General features: G+C 45.3%; 1 protein-coding gene across 1 annotated transcript in view; it reads left to right on the top strand.

Moving 5' to 3' along the window:
- Positions 1 to 17285, top strand: part of CHST8 (carbohydrate sulfotransferase 8) — a 177159-nt gene extending 159874 nt beyond the window's left edge. Inside the window, exons 3-4 of the mRNA XM_072980460.2 lie at positions 13349 to 13386; positions 15366 to 17285. Coding sequence (XP_072836561.2) covers positions 13349 to 13386; positions 15366 to 16508 — 1181 coding nt within the window. The 3' untranslated portion in view covers positions 16509 to 17285. The remainder of the gene's footprint in view (positions 1 to 13348; positions 13387 to 15365) is intronic.
- Positions 17286 to 19166: the final 1881 nt, after the last annotated feature.

Genomic DNA, 19166 nt, shown 5'->3' on the forward strand with positions numbered 1-19166 from the left:
CCTAAGTTATTCTTCTAGCTCAAAATTGGGATTCTCACCAGGCCATCTCATGTGTGGGTCAACGTGGAGCATGGCATGGGGGTGTGTGCCTTATCCCAACACTTACAGCCACAAGCCAATTGTAATTGTAACCCTTCTGACCCAGGAGGAGAAGGTTTGGGAAATGTAAATTCTTTAAGTGCTGAAAAACCCACCTGTCCTGCCATTTACTCGGAGCAATAATGCAGAAAAGTCACCTTTCCTCATCAACATCCAAATGTGGACTGATAGCTGGGTCTCCTTCTGTTCAGCTGGAAAATGGGTCATCAATCACAACCAACGCGTGGTTGTCCCATGGCTTTCTCTGCTAGCCCTGGACATAATCTGTTGCTTTGCCTTCCACCAGAGAAGACTGTTTAAAGACTATGCAGAATTACAGTGGTGCCTCGCTAGACAGTTACCCCGCATGACAGTTTTTTCACTAGACATTGACTTTTTGTGATCGCTATAGCAATTCGCAAAACAGTGATTCCTATGGGGGAATTTTGCTCCACAATGTTTGGTCCATGCTTCACAAACTGATCTTCGCTAGACAACGACGATTCTTCCCCATTGGAACGCATTAAACAGGTTTCAATGCATTCCAATGATTTCGCTAAACAGCAATTTCAGTGGAACAGATTATCATCGTCTAGCGAGGCACCACTTTACAGGGTATTTGATGATTTCTTTATGAACATGGCATGGATGGAGGGGGGGAATTCAAGAAAACAGCATATGGGCCCAGTGCTGTTCTGAGTTATATTTATTTACCCTTTTATTGGTTTAAAATATTTTTGCCCAGTCTTTCTCCTTAAAAGGACCCAGATTTTGCTGTGGGAAACCCCAGTCCATTCAAATTATGTGGGGCATTGCAAATGGAGCCGATCCCATATTTCAAATGAGTACCGTAGGAGGTTCAGCAATATCACTTGTGCTTTAAATACAAAGTCGGCCACTTGAAGCCCTCTCTCACCCCATCCTTCATCCACAGCAATGATGCACAAATGCTTTCTTCTGCCTCTTCTCAGCTGGAACAGACTGCCCCGAAGACCATAAAAACAGGGACCTCTTGAGCTGCACACGGTTACCCTCAACTCGACAGTTTAGTCAATATCCCATTATATGCCAGAAGCAGCGGCGTTACAGAAAAGAAGGAGGAGGAGAAAAAGAAGAAGCCGTGTTGAATAGGCTTGTGTAAAGTACACACTCAATTAACAGAGCGTTTCCTCTTTCAAGTAATAATGGCTCTAAAACAGATGCCTTTGAAGAACGCTGAGATATAGTCACAAGGCTTCCCTTGAGGTGTAGTGCCCAGAAGATGCAAAACATGTGTTGCAGAAACACAGAGAACATCTGAGTTGCTCAGCAAAAGGCATCTTCGTGTGTAGAGATGGAAAGGGGAGACAGTGGCTTGTTATAGTGAGACGGCCCTGCCTTTACTCGGAGACGAGAAATGGCTCCTTGTTAGTATCAAGACTCCTACAATACCCTTACGAAGCAGCTTCTCCCAGCAAGACGACTGGGGAAAACCTTTACAGGGCAGGAATTGTTCCATTCATTGAGTTATTATGAACTTGGCCAGTGGTATGCAGGGTGTGAAACTCGTGAGAAGAGGGAAGACAGTTTTCTTCTGGATCATCCTAACTAAAGATAAACTGAGCTATACTGTCAGTCTCCAGAGCTCAAGAAAGTCGCAACTATTTTTTTAAAATGTGCCGTCAAGTCAATTCTGACTTATGGGGACACTTTTTAGAAGCGGTTTCCCATTCCTTTCTTATAGGGGGTGCCCTGGGACTGTGCAGCTTGCCCAAGGCTACCCAGGCTGGATCTTCCCATAAGAGACATAGTGGGGAATCGAACTGCCAACTTCAGGCTCTGCAACCAGAGACCTTAACCCCTGAGCTATCTGACTACAGCTCCCAGAATCCCCAACTAGAGGGAGAAGGAGAGAGAGGTTTCTCTAGGGCTGTTTAACTAAGTCACCTCAGAGGTGAGGTCTTTTAACCAGTGGGAAGTTCAAGAGCCACGTCTCAGTGTCCCAGAGGAAGACGTTTAGAGCAGCTGGCAAACCGATCATGTTTTCTTCATCATCTCACGAGACAGGATGTGAAAAGACAGATGGGGTTTATCCTGCTCCTGACATGATGGGACAGGCCGCTACGTAGATCTTCCATCATCTCAACGACACTCACCTTACCCCAATGAAACATCAGGAAAAGTTTGCTGAGAGTGATTCTCTGTGCTCCAAAAGAAAAAAGGTCAAAGTTCAGAAGGAAATATTGGTTGCTCCTCACCTCTTTTATTTATTTATTTATTTATTTATTTATTTATTTATTTATTTATTTATTTATTTATTTATTTATTTATTTATTTATTTATTTATTTGTAAAATGTTTGGATTTGAATGTCGCAGGACAGTGACCAATGCAATGTCTCTTGTGATCAGTCTTAGAGGCGACGGGCGCATCCCTTCCTTATCTTGCAACCGAATTTCCTCCCCAACATTTGCATTTCCATTTCCACCACCCGCTGCAGCTCAGAAGGAAATGTGAGGTGTGGCGCTCCAATCACCCTGGAAGCCAAATATGAGAGGGGAGAGCATGAAACATCAAGTTGTGGGAAGAACCTGCAACCTGTAAACTCGGTGGAATATAAGACGATTGTGTCTATTGTCTGGTTTAGCAGCCTGGGTTGTCCCCATAGCATTTGACTACTAAAGTTTTTAAAAGTTATAGTTAGTTGTCACTTTACTCTCTCTTGCTTCCCAGAAGTGCCAGAAAACCACTGAGTCTGAAAGACTGGCGGCCTCTCCACACAGATGTCCAGTACGTTCCCCCACTCAGAGGCTGCTCAAATTGTGAATCAATCCAGGGCATTTCAGCTGGACCTATTCACCAGTAAATGTGTGCAGACATATAAAATACTCCTGTGATTATGCAGTCTAAGAAGGCTAATGGAAAAATCCATCACATATACAAGTCTAATAACTTCCAATCCCCCTGTTACTCTACCTTGGCCGAGGGAGAAACGAAATGCATTTCATGGTGGACGTGGAGATTCGATACGGACGGAGTTCTCCATCCACCTGCTTAACCTCAGAGCTTTGGACCAAACCTGCTTATATGTCCGTCTCAATCATCCTGGCACCACTGCCCGATGCAGAGATGTGTCCCCCAAAACAACATACCTGCAGTTCTTCTTTGTAAGTTGAGGTGAAATGGGGGAAAAATGGCCCTTCCAGAGAAGTACCTGTTTGGCATTTATCTGCCAACTGCAGGACTGACATTTGCAAAAGCCCGCAGCTGACCATGACAGCGGAGACGGAGATGCCTTCCGGAGCAAGCTGGGAAGCTGCCACCTTGCTGAGGAAGGCCTGCCTGGTGATGCGCCCTGTGGCCTCCAAAGATGCTCAGGGACAATAATGCCATTTGACCGCGTTGTGTTCCTGCTGGCTCGGTGGCTTGGGGGCAGCTTGCCCCCTGGTCTGGATCCCTCGTGCAGCTTTCTCCACGTCAGGAGTGGAGTGACGCCAGCCTGATCAGCCGTGCAGATGCACAGCTGTATAGAGAGCGGGTATGTGGTACGTGCGTACGTGGGATGCTTCACCTTAGCATCATGGATTACTGCATCTGGGGAGGATGGGTTAGCAGGCAGACCAGAGGCCCTAGTTCCTCTCTATCCACCCCTTCTCAAGAAGGAGAGGAGAGGCAGAGAAGGCATGAGGGACAGGAAAATGGGAGCTTGGCCATTTCAGGGCTGTGAGACCCCAGGGTGCTGGCTGCTCCATTAAGGAACTGCTGTGCTTCCCGTGGTCTCCAGGCAGGAGGGGAATCTTGGGATGAGCGGTGCTGCTTCAAATCCTAGAATCATGGAGTTGGAAGGGGCCTGCAAGGCCATCGAGTCCAACCTCCCTGCTCAAGGCAGGGATCCCGATCAAAGAACATCGGACAGAGTATATTACATGTTCAATGCCTTAGAGATGGTGTTTTGCTGCACTTTGAGGTTCATTCCAGGAATGCCTCCAATCTTGGCATGCTCACTGCCTCCTGAGGTCATGGGTCCCATTGTCGTACTGCTCTAACAGTTAAGAAGGGGTTTTTTTCTGAGATTCAGCCTAAATCTGGTTTCCTGTAGCTTGAGCCCATGGTTGTGTGTCCTGCACTCTGGGATGATCAAGAACAGATTCTGCTCCTCCTCTGTAGGACAGCCTTTCTATTATTTGGCGAGTGCTCTCCTATCTGCCCTCAGTCTTCTTTTCTCAGTGCCAAGCATGCCCTGCAGGAGGAGAAAGGTTGATTTTAATGTGTGTGTGGTGGATTTTATGTCTGATGCCCATCTTTTTCCCACTCCCAGGGAGTGCCTTTTGACCTAGCACAAAGACAAATGCATGCACGCTGTAGTTGCACATGGTGGTTGTATACAACATGCACGTTGTATTTGCACACTCACACGTCTGGAAGAACAAGATCTCTTCCTGGTCTACCAGATTTCACCTGGTCTTTATTTGGTGCAGATTCCCGTTTCAGAGCCCAAAATTGGCCAGTTCTTCTGTTGCACTTCCTGGCCAATTAAAAGCTTGGGGGGGAAAAGTTATCTGGCTTAGCTAGAACCTTGCCTCTTTGAAGGCCGTCTTCCTGCAGATATTAAATGTGACAGCGGAAAATAGCTGAAAAGTGTTAAGGAGACACTGCGAGTTATGCGCCGACAGAGCCTGAACACTAATGATGCTAATTAAAAATATTCCCAGGGATAGGACGGTAGAAGGACTGGAGCATGCAAGTGCCCTCACTTGGCATTTCAGTTCTGGTAGAAGAATCTTGGAGAATATCAATTAAATCCATGAAATGTCACTCTCTAATTGGGATGCCTAAAAGGATAAGGGGGAAAAAATAGTGTGACCTCCCTTGTTATTAGAAGGCACAGAGTTTTTCAAAGTTGTAACTGAAGTTTGCACACAAAAAGCATTAGGCATTTTAGAGTTCCAAACTCATTATCTTGTATCCTATGTAAAATGGTAGAATGTTGTCCCATTTCAGGGGGAATATGGAGAAGCAGAACAGAACACATGTCTATTGTGTCTTCTCGGAGGCTTTCACAGCTGGGATCCGATGGTAGTTGTAGGTTTTTCAGGCTGAACTGTCTGTGTTCTGGTGTAGTTCTAAGTCCTGTTCTCTGAAGATTCCAGCCACAGAAAGTGGTGAGCCATTAGGAAGAAAAACCTCAAGAACATTGAAAAAACAGCCAAAAAAAAAACTACAACAACGCATGTCTATCATGTTGCAGAGTCCTGAATTGCTGGTTAAAATTCCTTTTTGTGCTATGTAGCAGAAGTACAGAGACTTACGGAGGAGAATAGCTGCAAGTTGCTCCAATAGTCCACCCCTTTTCTCATTAACTGGCACTTACAGGCTCAGTAGCTCACTCTGAGGCACTAGTAGTAGAAAGAATAAAAATGTTTCATTACTTACAGCTGGGAACAGATCAATAGCAAACAAACAGCAACTGACATCGGTAGACTAAAGAGGGGAAAGAGAACACCCAGCAGAGAGGCGGGACTCTTTTGTTAATTCAGAGGCAGGGAGGAATGATTGGTTACTACTAGATAGATTGACAGGTGCCCCAGCTCAGAAAGGTCCCTCCCAGCCACACCTACTATAGACTGCTTGCGAGGTTGTAAAAACTCCAACATATCAAAGTGGGAATGACATGACCTTGGCTTCATTGGTAACGGACAGGAGCCTTCACTCACCAAGGAGCCTGGATCCATCCACTGGCTGCCCTCTGGGCCACCAGATGGACTGGCATCCTCCACCTCTTTGCTGCAGAAACCAAAAGGCAAGACGATGTGGAATTTGCATGGTCATGAGTTGATGATGGACGGCATCACTAATGACTTCCTTCGAAGGTGATACAGCAACAGGTTGCAGATGCCAGGCAAGAAGCAATTCTCAGGTGACAGAAATAGCAGCCCAGGCTTTCCTTGCACAGCTGTTGCTCTGCGCAAGAGTAAACCTTCACACTTGTGATCCTCTTTGACTACGGATGTAATTGGTTCAGGCGGAGAGACCATTCCATGAGTCTTCAGGGGTGGTGGGACATTTTTGCTGCTGAGCCTTAAAATAAAGGGATTGCATTACTGCCTGTGAGCATGTGGGCAAAAATCCTAAAATGTGCACATTTAAAATACTGCTTAGCAGCTCTTCCGAGCCATGAGAGATTGTTTCAGGGTCTGGGTCTTCAGAAGGAGAAAATATTGGAAAGATATTGGTGGAGATTGGTGTTTGCACGGGCACACATTTAAAATAAAGGCAGGTTGATCATGAGGGCGATGGAAGACAGGCAGACATTTCCAACGTCTTGTATTGAAAACAAACAAACAAACAAACAAAAAAGCCTGCCTACATAAACTCTTTCTGTTAAAGCCAACAATGCAAATAGTTTTTATATTACTAATTTGCCAGAGTACTGTACCAAAATTACTAAGCAGGTCCCGTTCTAAGGAAAGAAGTGGATGGATTTTTGCCCGTTTCTCCCACCCACAGGTTCCATCCATTTTTCCCATCTGGGCCGGCTCCAGGATTTTCAAGAGCCATTCATGAAGACTTGGCAGGTTTGTATGCTTCCAACAGTTTGCCAACACTGTATTTACAGCTACAAGGAGATTAACAATCAAATACAGTCAATTTCTGTTAGCATCTTCAGTTGGGTTAATTAAAAGAAATGAAAAATATATTCATTGTGACATGAATGCCAAACCTTTGTTGCATCATACAACAAAATGGTCTGCCATTTTCTGGAAGAACTCCAGAAACTAGAGAATTTCACCTGCTTTTAATTCACAGGATCTCCAACAGCCACATCCATTGTTGCATTGAGTCAAGTATCATATACAGCTGAAAATTAGGGTGTGTGTGTTTTTAAGTGACCTTTTTCAAGTCCATGAAGACTGGAACTTCTTTTTAATCACATGCATTTTTTCGCCAGAATTGTCCAATATTCAATTATTTTTCTCATCAGTTTATATACTATTTCAGTGAAATATCAAAATGATTCGACAAGAGAGTTTATTTCGGACATGCAAAGGCTTGCAAGTGACCTTCTGGCTTATGAGACAATGAGATTTTTTTTTTGTTGGTCTCAGTTGTTAATGCTCACCAGCCATTTCCTCGTTGCATGGACTTATAAAAATCAGAAGAACCGAATGGGTTGCTTTAATCTTTTTGATCCATCAGCCAGTCCTGTGCAGACTTCGTTGGTGGTGTCCGCTTCCAAAAGGAAAAAGGCATGAGCTTCACAGAGACATTTTCTGCCAACTGTAGAAACCTCAATGAAAAAAGGCACTCATTGACTCGTTCTCACACCAGAGGTGAGAAATCTCTCAGGCGTTAACAGCATCTCAATAGGCTGTCTTGATGCATCAAGGTCTTGGCAAGAACAAGTCGTTAATGAGATTTCTTCACATCCACACTTTACTTTGGATTCAAGTCCTTCTCTTGTAATGCCACCAATAATCCTTCAAAGAGATCCATGTCTCTGTGGTGTGTTCCTCGGCTGCAGAATAAAATATTGACTCTGAAAGTATCGATGCCGTGGGGGTATATCCGAAGCTGCACCTAGGAATCGCCTGTGCTTTTGGAATTAAAATCCCTGCATCTATAAGGGTGGCTCATTATGTCCCATTAATGAAGTCAACCAAGTAAGGAATGCACATGGTCCAAATATAAATGTTCAGGAAACTGAGCAAGCAGCCCAAGAAGTGCCGTTCTCGAATGAAAGGTCGAAAGGTCTTGGTGGATACTGGGATCTCATTGAATGAACAGTGGGATCGTGGCCAGTCCATGAAACAAGACAGATGGTTTGGGACAGGGGTTTTTTTTAAAGACAGAAAATGTCACATGTGGCCAACACTTGACTTTGCGAATGCGCATCATGCAGTGCAGTGTAGGAGTGTGCAAACACCATCTGCTTTGTGTTTTTTTTTAGTCCAAAGGGTTTGTTTGCCTTATAAACATGAACCCGTTCACTTCAAGCCGTTTCGAAGCCTGTTTGCTTTAATTTGTCCATCTGAATATACAAAATTTGTTGTTTGTATTTGGACAGGTCTGAATAGTGGGGTGGTGGGGCGGACAACATGAAAAGCAATATTCAGCACTTCAGGGAAACCCAGTTACAGCTGATCATTCATGGTCAGATAGATAGGAAAGAGAAGACAGGAGAAGGAAACCTTGGTTGGAAAACCTTAAAAACTGGTTGAGATGCAACACAACATGAGTGGCTAGAGCTGCGGTTCCCAACCTTGGATCTCCAGATGTTTTTGAACTACAATTCCCAGACACCTTCATGACTAACTGTGCTGGCCTGGGCTTCTGGGAGTTACAGTCCAGAAACACCTAGGTGACCCACGATCAGGAACTACTAGTTTAGAGCTTTGATATACAAACTCAAAATAGATACGATGGAATCCAACCTGCAGTGGGAGAGAGAAGGAAGAGGGTTTTTTTTCCCCAAGACCTGAATCTAACATTTAAATCTCTTAATTTTTCATGCTGGGGAACAGACGCGAAAAGCGAGGTACCAGGGTATGATTTTTGCTCATATAAAAATCAAAGTGTTTCAAATTTGGTCTGGAACCCTTTTCAACCATTGCATGCCTAACTTGCATGGCATACCTCTGCAAAGACAGGGTCTCCGAAGGTGCGTGAACCTCTCTTGTTCCAGTGATTTCTTCCTGCTGGTTTTTAGCTTTTATAAGCTGTCATTCCAGACAGAGGAGCTGAGCTGCCTTGTGAAGTAATTGCAAGGTTCCCACATCTAATTACAAAAGTCAGGACATATCTATTGAAATCCTTAAAGCATTCTTCTATCTGAAGATCAAAAAAAGCTGCAAGTCCTTCTCCCAGCTGTTGAGGAAGGAGGAGATGGGGAGAAACAGCAGATTCAGATGTCTGGGGGTTTGCCCTTTGGAGGAAAAGAAGGCTGAGGATCACATCTGAATTGCACGGGGACAGCTAAATGTGCAGGCTTTGAAAGCGTTTTGCTAGATGCTGGGGAAAGTGGAGTGGACAAGCAGGATCAGAGCAGCAGGGCAGGAAGACAGGAGACCAGGTGCCTCCACTCCTATGGGAGTGGAGCATTCTGGAGAAGCATTCTGGAGCAGAGCAAGCATTCTTGCTCTGGAGCAGAAGCATTCTGGAGCAGAACAAGAGGAATGGGGAGGAGAGATTATCTCCCATGCCTGAGGAGGGGGGAGTATATGGAGGGTTGCTTTCAGGCAAGACTTAGTGGGATCATTTTAAAAAAACAGAAAACAAACTTCCTGGCACTACAAATATTCTCTTAAAAAAAAAAAATCCGTACACTTCGGGCTTGCCAACATCCCTGTTTTCCTTTCCTTCTGGTCTCTGGTCCTGCTGAGGAGAAAGGAGATGAAATGCTCTGGGACAAAGTCCCGGCCTCCCACCTCCCAATTTCCCCCCCACCACCAAACACCGCACCCCAAGGTCTGCCATGCTGGGTGGAACCAATTCGGCAGGCTGGCACCCGGCCGCTCCCATTTTGCCCCCTTCACAGAGTCCAAAAAAGCTAACCCTCTTCCACCTCCACAACCAACTTTTCAGAGAGCAATTAGTCTGTGTGCAGGGGAGATTAAATGGACTTTCAGACTAATTAAACAAGGTGACTTCCTCGGCGCTTGTGTCATTAGTCTTTTTGTCCAGATTGAAGCAAAGAAGACAGAGGAATCTATCATTCTGGTTTAATTTAAGGGGCAGGGGAAGTGCGCGGCTCCGATTTCAAGACTGGTTTGTTCCCTTTTTTGTAGGGCCCCCTGCTTGGTGAGAACAGGGAGGGTACGGCTCGCAGATTTTCTGTCCTTCACTGGAAGTTTTTGACCGGAGGTTGAAAAACTGTCTGTCAAAGATGCTTTCGCGGTGGGTTTTCTGTTTCAGGAGGAGGGGCGGACTAGATGCTCTTTAGGGTCCCTTCCAGCTCTACAATTCTATGCTTCTTGGACTTCCTTCGTCCCCACTTCCCCCCCCCCCCCGAGGTCCAGCACTTGTAGGTAGCTTCCTTCCTGCTAGAACATGTATAAGCAAAGGGCACTGGGCATTTTGACAACCAGCTGGTTGCCACATCTGCCCAGTCCCCCTTGGTTTGGCCTTCTTTTCCTGTCGCCACCCACTGCAGTCCTGCCTCTGCTTGCCCAAAGCAAGCTGGCCACAACTGGCACAAGGCCATGGCTTCACAGCTCTGAGGTGTCCCTCACACAATGACAGGAGACGACACTTCCGGTGGACAGTGGGCTCAGATCTGGAGCATCTGCCAACCGCGCGCTGCCGTTTTCTCAAAGAAGCTGGGTGTGCGCATCGTTTGGTGGGAGCATCTTTGTGAAACGACCTCTCTGTGGAAAGGTCAGCGGCCACGTGAAAGGACTCAGGAGGCCAGGGCCCCTGAAGCTCCCATCCCACTGCACAGAGTGACCATTGGTCAGATGGTCAGTCTAGAAATTCAGTCAATCAATCAGTCAATCAATCAATCAATCAATCAATCAATCCATGCTGCGCTCCAAGATGCACGATGGGCCCACATGCTCACACCTATGGCCTCTTTGTCTTTAGTCTCTTACTCTCACTCCTGGTGTTTGTGTGGATTTTTTTTTCTTTGTGTGTTTTGAGTTTGCTTTCAGTTATTTGTTTGTTGTTTTTGCTCCGCTGACAATTGTACAAGCACAAAATGGCATGCAAGCCCCTTCACGCTGCACCCCTCCACCTGGTGCTGGGGGGGAGCGTGAATGGGGAAGGGTGTTCTCCCTGTTAAGGCCAGCCCAAGAACAGGAGCCAAGGATGTGGATCTATCTGTCCCTGTGGCAGGAAAGGCTTCCCTGAGACCCGGAAGTCCTAGAGCAGTGGTCCCCAACCTTGGGTACCCCAGAGGTTCTTGGACTACAACTCCCAGAAGCCTTCACCACCACCTCTGCTGGCCAGGATTTCCGGGAGTTGAAGTCCAGGAGCCTCTGGAGGCCCAAGGTTGGGGGCCACTGCCCTAGAGGGAGCGGGGCTCTCCTCCGCCACCGCTGTCAGTGGCGTGCCCAACGCTATTTCACGACGTTCAACTGCAGCTCTCTTGTCCAAAGTCAAGAGACGGTGAAGCTCCGTTAATTAAACTGACGCTTTCTTAGGCAGCGCTGACAGTGACAAGTGGCGTCATGCTTACTAAGGAGATGCAGAAACGAGGCAGCCAGCCTGCCTCATCCACGAGCAATTTCAGTTGCACGCCTTTCATTTCTGAGCTGGGAGGGCCAGCCTTTGCTTCTCAGCAGAAAAGAAGGGGTCTCAGCATTCCTAGCCATCTGCACGGAGGTCTTGCAATAGCCATGAAGCCGAAGGGGTGGGGCAGCCAAGCTCTGCGCATGGGCTGCTGTTGTGTGACAGGTGAGCGGCGGCGGCGGTCTTGTCCCATTTCAATACACTGGACATTATGTTCCTGGAGGTCTCAGAAGGAGATCCAGAACCACTGATAATGACGTCTAGATAGCTGGCATATGCTATTTTGCATTGCATTATAAGCAGGCAGCAAGCTGGTGGGACATACATGAGCAAAATTCACAGTTCTTCCAGGATTTGTGGGCATCAGATTATGGGATGCATTGAGGTGACTCTTGAGGGCAGAATTTGCCAAACTAGGCAAAACAGCAGCTTTGCAATTAGAAAGTGATAATCACTAATTACCAAAGAAAAGCAAGTCCATTTGCAATCTGTGGAGTTATAAAACTTTGCTGGAAAAGAATCATACATCTTTTACTTCTTAAAGCAGCTCCACTTCTGATTGCAAAGCTGCTCATCTATAGGTGTGTGAACTTTGTCCATTTTGGCTCCTGTATTCTACTTCTGAAATGCCCAATGGTGAAAGAAATGATGTGAAAGGAGACTGAATCCAGAAAACCATGTGACATCTGACTTATCCTACCTCCCCATGATGTTCTTTCCAAAGAAAATCAGCCCTTTATTATGGCTTATGCTTAACTATTCCGAGCACATAAAAGGATAAAAATACAGTCTTTCAAACCTGCTGCTTTCATTTTCTGAATTTGCAACATGTATTGAATAATTGCATTTTAGGTTGTCCACTCGTGTCTGAGGTAGGCCCTGTGCTACCCTATTCTCCCCAAAGAAAATCCCCCTTGGTGGCTGCTCCAAGCCTGTGAAACGCCTTGCCGGAGGGGGCGAGGCTGACTCTCATCCAGTTCTTCTCCTGCTGGCAGGCAAAGATCTTTTGATCCATGTCGGCTCTGGACCTGCTGCTGAAAAACGAACTTCTAACAGATGGGAGAGGAGGGAGTTTGAACTTTTTTATTGATGTTTTCAATTTTTTCCCTTTCAATCAGCCACTTCTAGAAGGGTTCGTTGGCATTCTGTTGCTGGCAAAACTACCGAGTTCTTGTGGCACTTTAAACATGAGGAAGATTGATCCACTGAGAGCATCCATGGATGATAAACCATGTCTTCAGAGGCCTGGACTGAGGGGGTCCTCACCCCAAAGTTTGTGGGAGATGCTAACTATGTGAAAGGGTCACAGAGTCCATGAAAGCTTATGCTAAAGAGAACATACTTGCCTTTAATTCTTCTTGGACCGTGTCTGTGTGTTCACGTGTGTGTGTGTGTTCGTGTGTGTTTGTCAAAGAGCAAACACTACTTGTGAATGAGTTTCCATTAAGTACATTTTATGCTGTCCATACTATCGTTTGTTTTTTTTTTTTTTTTAACTTTTGTAGAACATCCATTCCATGGAAGAACAGGGTAGAAATGGAGTGTATTTGAGGCTTCTTTTTTTTCCTTTAATGAACCTGGGTACCTCTGCATGTCACTCCCTATAATAGGACCTAGGACTGCAGCCAAGGCAAGGGTGGCAGAGATAAAGAACGAGGGTATCACCAAGGTTGGCGGGAGGAGGCTTGAAATTCACAGGAGTACAAAAGCAGACAAACCAATAGTGAAGGGGACAATCACGCTCACTCCTGGATAGACTAGCGGGGACTGAACACCAACCCAAGAGGGCAAGCGGGCTACGGCCCATGCTGTCTTATGGTGAAGAAAACATGTCGATCTTTAAGGTTCCACAGGATGCTTTGTTAACCAAAGAGTTCTGTCCCTTAATGAGAGAACAACAGAAATCTGGAGGCTGGAATGGGCCAAAAAAACTCCCCTGCATGAAAGGCCATGTCTTCTCTTGCAGGAATGCAGACCCTGCTCAGAAGAAGATGCTGCAACATTTCATTGCAGACCCAACTTTTAATAATTTTTTCCCCTTTCTTTTGTCTGTCTTGCTTTAGGAATGAGGTACAACATCGGCTCCCAACAACTCAAAAAAGTAAGTCCCTGCTCTCTCTTTTTTCAACCTCTCTCTGGGAAGCTGCGTTCTCTGACCTGGGGGTGCCATAAAGAGAAGGCAGGTAGCAAGAAATGAAAATCAGATGACCAGAGGGCTTGAGAGAGAAAGAGAGAGCGAGAGAGAGAGTGCGCAAAGGAGGAAGAATACATCCCCATTTCTCAGAATACAGATGCTCTGATTAAATCGTCTCAATTTGTTCAGCTGTTGAAATGTAGCTTTCTGGGAGTTTGTTACGCTGGATGACTCTGATGCCCTCTGCCTGAGAAATATTTCACGTATCCATATTTTTTTGCCTCAGACTTGACGAATAAGAAATAAACTCCCTCTCCAGCCAATGGGAAATAATTCTGTTATTCTGCGAAGAAAAATCTTGGTGGGATTGCGCCATCTAGTGGGCTCTCGTTTTGATTTCTCCAGTGTTGACACTGGGCCCACAGGAAGATGATGGGCAGGAACTCATTTGCACTGACAAAGCACCAGGTGAGATTTTACTTGTGAGGAGAATCTAGTCCCTACAACCCACTCATCCCAAAAATACAAGCAGTGGCCTTCACGGCTTGGTCTGTTCCAAATCTGTCTTAAAGTAGGCTGTCCATCAGCTTTTTCTGGATCAGACTTACGGCGTCACTCTGGATGTCAGGTTGCTACAATCATCCTCATCATCATTGACACTGCAATTCCACAAGATGCCAAAGCTGATGCTAAAGAACTGGAAAATTAACAAAATACAGAGATCTGGCAGTGAAATATCTCGCTTGTGGAAGAAACACACCTCAGTCATCCCCACCGTCATTCGGGCTTTGGAAACAATATCAAGAAACTTCACACAGTATTCTAAGCAGTTGCAGATTCCAGAAATCACACTAACAGCGCTACAAAAAATGGCAATATTAGGAACAGCATATATACTACGTCAATATTTAATGGATACTTGGGGTTTTGGATAAAACTTGTATCTCTTATATAATACCAGTCCATGTTTTTATAATTTTGATTGACTGTGCCTGGTATTTTGGAATCATCATCATCTTAGAACTGCAGAGCTAGAAGGGACCCTGTGGGTCATCAAGTCCAGCCCCTCTCAAGGAGGCCTCGGGGGGGAATCATACTCCCAACCTCTGGCTCCACAGCCAGATAATTAAACCACTACCATAAAAAAAAAGAAAACACGTTGTTTTTTTTAAAAATGCTATTCTTTTTTGACTACCTCTCCCAGAATCCTGTTGGCTGGGGATTCTGGGAGTTGTAGTCCAGACAAGTAAAATTCCCAAGCTCTGGCTTGATGTTCAGAATCTGCCGGTTTCTCTCAAATGCTACATGGTCAAGCAAACATTTGGACACCTTTTTTTTTCTCTCCTTTTGCTGAAGAAAAAAAGAGGAGTGAATGAAAAGGAAAACGAAGTAAAATCGAGGTACATTAAAGGAGCAATATTTCACCATAAACGGCAGGGTTCTGTGCATGTCTTCTTGTCCTGAGAAACGGGGATGTATTCTTCCTCCTACGCTCTCTGGTAATTTGATTTTTTTTCCCCCACTTGTTTCCCATCTGCCCTCTTCTTTAGGACAACTCCCGGTCAAGTGAATATTTGGCACTGTTGTGTGTATTTTACTGTCTCGGTTCAAGCATTCCTTCAGATACACAGTGTGATGCCCTCCAAGACAAAAACTCTCTGTACAGCCACACACAAAGTATGAGGAAGCCCCCGCCCGTGTCTCCTGGCTGGGTTTTAAGGCTTATCTCTAGGATTGATGCTCTAGTGAAGAGCAATAGATACAAACGCAGAAGGTGAGAAGCCGTTACTGCAGCGCCAAAAATGCACACCAGACAATGCATCTCATTCCACAGTTAAGCTGACCTAAAATGGTACAAATAGCTCGCACCATTAAACCCTTACAAGCTGTCCGCAGTGATGAATGTTCGCTCATTTGGTGATTTCTTGGTTCTTTTCTCCCATTAGGACTGTGCATCGAGCAGCAATCAGGACGGAAAAATTCGAGGAAATCCAGCTGATGAATTCTCTACCATGAAACCGAGGGCTTCCTTACGCCCGAGGCAGAACAGACCGATGAAGCCTCAGAGCCCAGGCAGAAAGACACCAGTTGCCATTAAAGACCGCCAGAGAAAAAACACGGCCACCAATTTTGTGAGGACTCACAAGCGAAGGAGGAGATTTGTCATCAAAAAGAGTCCCATCCTAATTGGGGTTAACGGCTCGCGTCTCAACGCGCCCATTCTGAAAACGGAAGGAAGCGAAGACGGCAACTGGAAAAACCTCTACGAGACCCAAAGGGAGAGGAAGCGAATCATGAGAGAGACTTGTTTGAAGTACAAGAGCAACAGCAAAAAGACCATCACGCCTTACCACGTCTCCAGGATATTCGTAGAGGATAAGTACCGAATTTTGTACTGCGAAGTTCCCAAAGCGGGCTGCTCGAACTGGAAGCGTGTGCTTATGGTGCTGAACGGGCTGGCTTCGTCCACCAACGTCATACAACACAACACCGTGCATTACGGGAACTATCTGAAGAGGTTGGATGGGTTTGACCGCAAAGGGATCAACTACAGGCTTAGCACTTACACCAAGATGCTCTTCGTCCGGGAACCTTTCGAGAAACTTGTCTCGGCTTTTCGAGACAAGTTTGAGCATGCCAACAATTACTACCACCCTGTTTTTGGCAGGCCCATCATCTCAAAGTACCGCCTGAATGCCACCAAGGAGGCCCTGAGGACCGGTTCAGGGGCGACCTTCCAAGAGTTCATCCAATATCTTCTGGATGTCCACCGGCCTGTAGGGATGGACATCCACTGGGACCACGTCAATAGGCTTTGTAGCCCGTGCTTAATAGACTATGATTTTATAGGTAAATTCGAAACCATGGAAGAAGACGCCAACTTTTTCCTGCACTTAATAAACGCTCCACACAATTTGACTTTCCCTCGATTCAAAGACAGGCATTCCGACGAAGAGCGAACCACGACTCAGATTACTCAGCAATATTTTAAACAGCTTTCTCCTTCCCAAAGGCAACGCAGCTACGATTTTTATTACATGGATTATCTGATGTTTAATTACTCAAAGCCTTTCAAAGATCTATATTAAAAATGGAAGAGCTGGAAGCCTCTTGGTGCACAACTTTTGCGGAGCTCCTGGTATGCAATATCACAGCGAGGAAGTTCCCCTTAAATTTGACCGATCAGCAGGTGGCCTCCCACAGGTAGAAGGTGTTAAAACAGCTCTTCATTCTCCACCAGGAATCCTGGGAAATGTAGTCCTGGGAGATGTAGTTCTGTGAAGGGAAGAAGAAGGGAAGGCTGGCATGAGGGCTACCCAACAAGGCTTCTCACTGTTCATTGTGGCAGAAGCTGTGATAAGTTGAACAGGCCTTGTATCCCTAGATGTTTACCGTGTAGCTCCAGGATAATTTCAATCCCATATTCAGGATAATTCCTAGTAGACTTCAGAAGCACACACTAGATCCTCATATTTTCCAAGGATCGCGGATGGTTTCCAACGTTAGAACGGTAATACATCAGTCCCTGTTTTTAAGAAGGATCATTTTAGAAATCATCCATGTTAACAAAAATTGCCACCTTCGTCCTGTTCTTAGAGCTGCGAAGCTGATGCCTAATGCAGGACAGCTGTCCGCCCCTGTTTCTGGTGTGTATCAGGCTTCCCAAATGGATTTTCAGCAAAGCTGTTTCTCAGCTGCAGCGAGAAGATGATGGAACATAATCTTACAAAGAGTGACTTATACCTGTGCACTTTAACTGTCTCCATCACACTATCCTATAATTTTCTTTCCGGAATTTCTACGTTTGGTATATTTATACATCTAATGGCAGGGCTCCTAATAAAGCACATAATTTCCCCCCCACACCACCTAAATTATGGGTTTGTGTTTGTATTGCACAGTAGGAGAAAGGGCCCGGGTGCTTCATGATATCCTCCATGATCAAGATTTCACAACAACATGGTTACTAAATAAATAAATAAATAAATAAGCCCTGCTTTATGGAACCATATTCTGGGAATACTGGAGGAAGGGCGTCTCTCTATATTAAAAGGTGGTTTCAAGGATGCACCAGTGAAAACCTACTAATATTTAATGAACACATGAGTGCAAAATTAAGCCAGATGTTGCAATTCGCAGGATATGAATACATTCTCCTCCATTGAGAGCTCCCTTATGGCACATTCGTCTGCGGAAAACTGAAACACTGTGCATTTACATCTTTATGCATGCTATTAAAATTCTTTTAATCCTTGACATTAACATAAATCTTTCGTTTAATCTATGTAGTCTCAGGGAATATCAAATGTTGCCTTCAAAGGAGAAAATAAATTTAGATCCAGCTTCCTACCCATCAAGATTTCTTTTCTTTTAAAAAAAAATGGTTGCAAAGAGTGACCACTGCAGGGTTCCTTGTAGGAGGCACTGCACGGAGAAAACAGAGCCCTTGTGTATTAGTAGAGGTGGTACCCCCTCCTGCACGAAGGCAGAGACTGAACATCCAGGGAAATTCAGGTCCCTGTTCCCTCCATTGCCTCCAAACAGATACCGCTGCCTGTCAAAAGTTTGAGGGTTGGTACAAGTTACTCAGTGGCTGCCACCGGCCTGGTGGAGAGCACAAGACCCAGAATGTATCCCGTTTTAAGGAAGAGAGACAATCAGCAACAGAAACTTTGGCCAGAATCTGTGGGTAGGTTCAATGCACGGCCTGCATCCTTCTGCAGAAGCTGTCGCTTGCCACTGCCCAAATTAACACCCTGTTAGAAAAAGCAGATTATAGTGAGCAATATAGTAATAGGAAACCCTGTTAATACTGTAGCATGGTCTCTGGCTCCCTCTACTGGCCAATTCTGGTAACTTCACCTTTAGAAATCTACATTGCTAGGAATTTTATTTTAATATTTTCAGACCATGGATAAGTGAATCAGCAGATACTGATCACATGTAAAGGGGTCCCTACTGTAACAGCTATCATGATGAGTTCTTTTAAAGCTACAATATACCAGACTCTGAAAAAAATCTGTATCTCATAGCATATCCTTTCCCCCCACCTCCACATTGTGCATTCCAGTTTTGTAACTGGGTTGTGGAGAGGTAAACACAGGCTTCATTTGCACATCTGTCTGCATCTGTCTCTATGGAAGTTTTACTGCAGGAGGAAAAACAGGCAAATCAACATGAATATATATTTCTCTTATTATCTGCTTTTGTGGACAAGGGAGGTGGTTTGTTGTCCAGGAGCCTGGATTAAGCAGATCCATGATCTAGGGAAATTTGGGGGGGGGGGTTCCTGACCATCAATACGGCACATAGATTTTTCTGTTTTGTCTCCAGTGGTGGCTCTTTCCATGTCTCCTGGAAACCAGTCTTCTTCATGGGAGAAATGGGAGGACTCACTCTGTTTCCACCATAAAGAGCAAGGCTTTTAATTCAAATTCCAGAGAGCGAGTCTTCTTGGCATTATTATCATGACTTTCTCTTGTGGCTCTAAAGAAAGGGATCCTGGCTGTGCGGGTCTTTCTCAGTGAATGGAAGGAAATCTTCCATCTGCAGGTGTATTTATCTTTAACATTCACAGTCCATGTTTACGGGGGAGCAACAGACAATGGCAAGCAAGAAAGGAGTCTCCCAAATGCCAAAGCATCACAAGGATGCTACAGATGCTAAACAGGGATATGATTCAGAACAAAGGCTCCATTTCCTGCTGCCAATCGTTGCAAAAAAAAATGCAGGTACTGCCATGAGAT

The sequence above is a fragment of the Pogona vitticeps genome, chromosome 10 (genome assembly GCF_051106095.1).
Source record: "Pogona vitticeps strain Pit_001003342236 chromosome 10, PviZW2.1, whole genome shotgun sequence".
Classification (NCBI taxonomy): domain Eukaryota; kingdom Metazoa; phylum Chordata; class Lepidosauria; order Squamata; family Agamidae; genus Pogona; species Pogona vitticeps.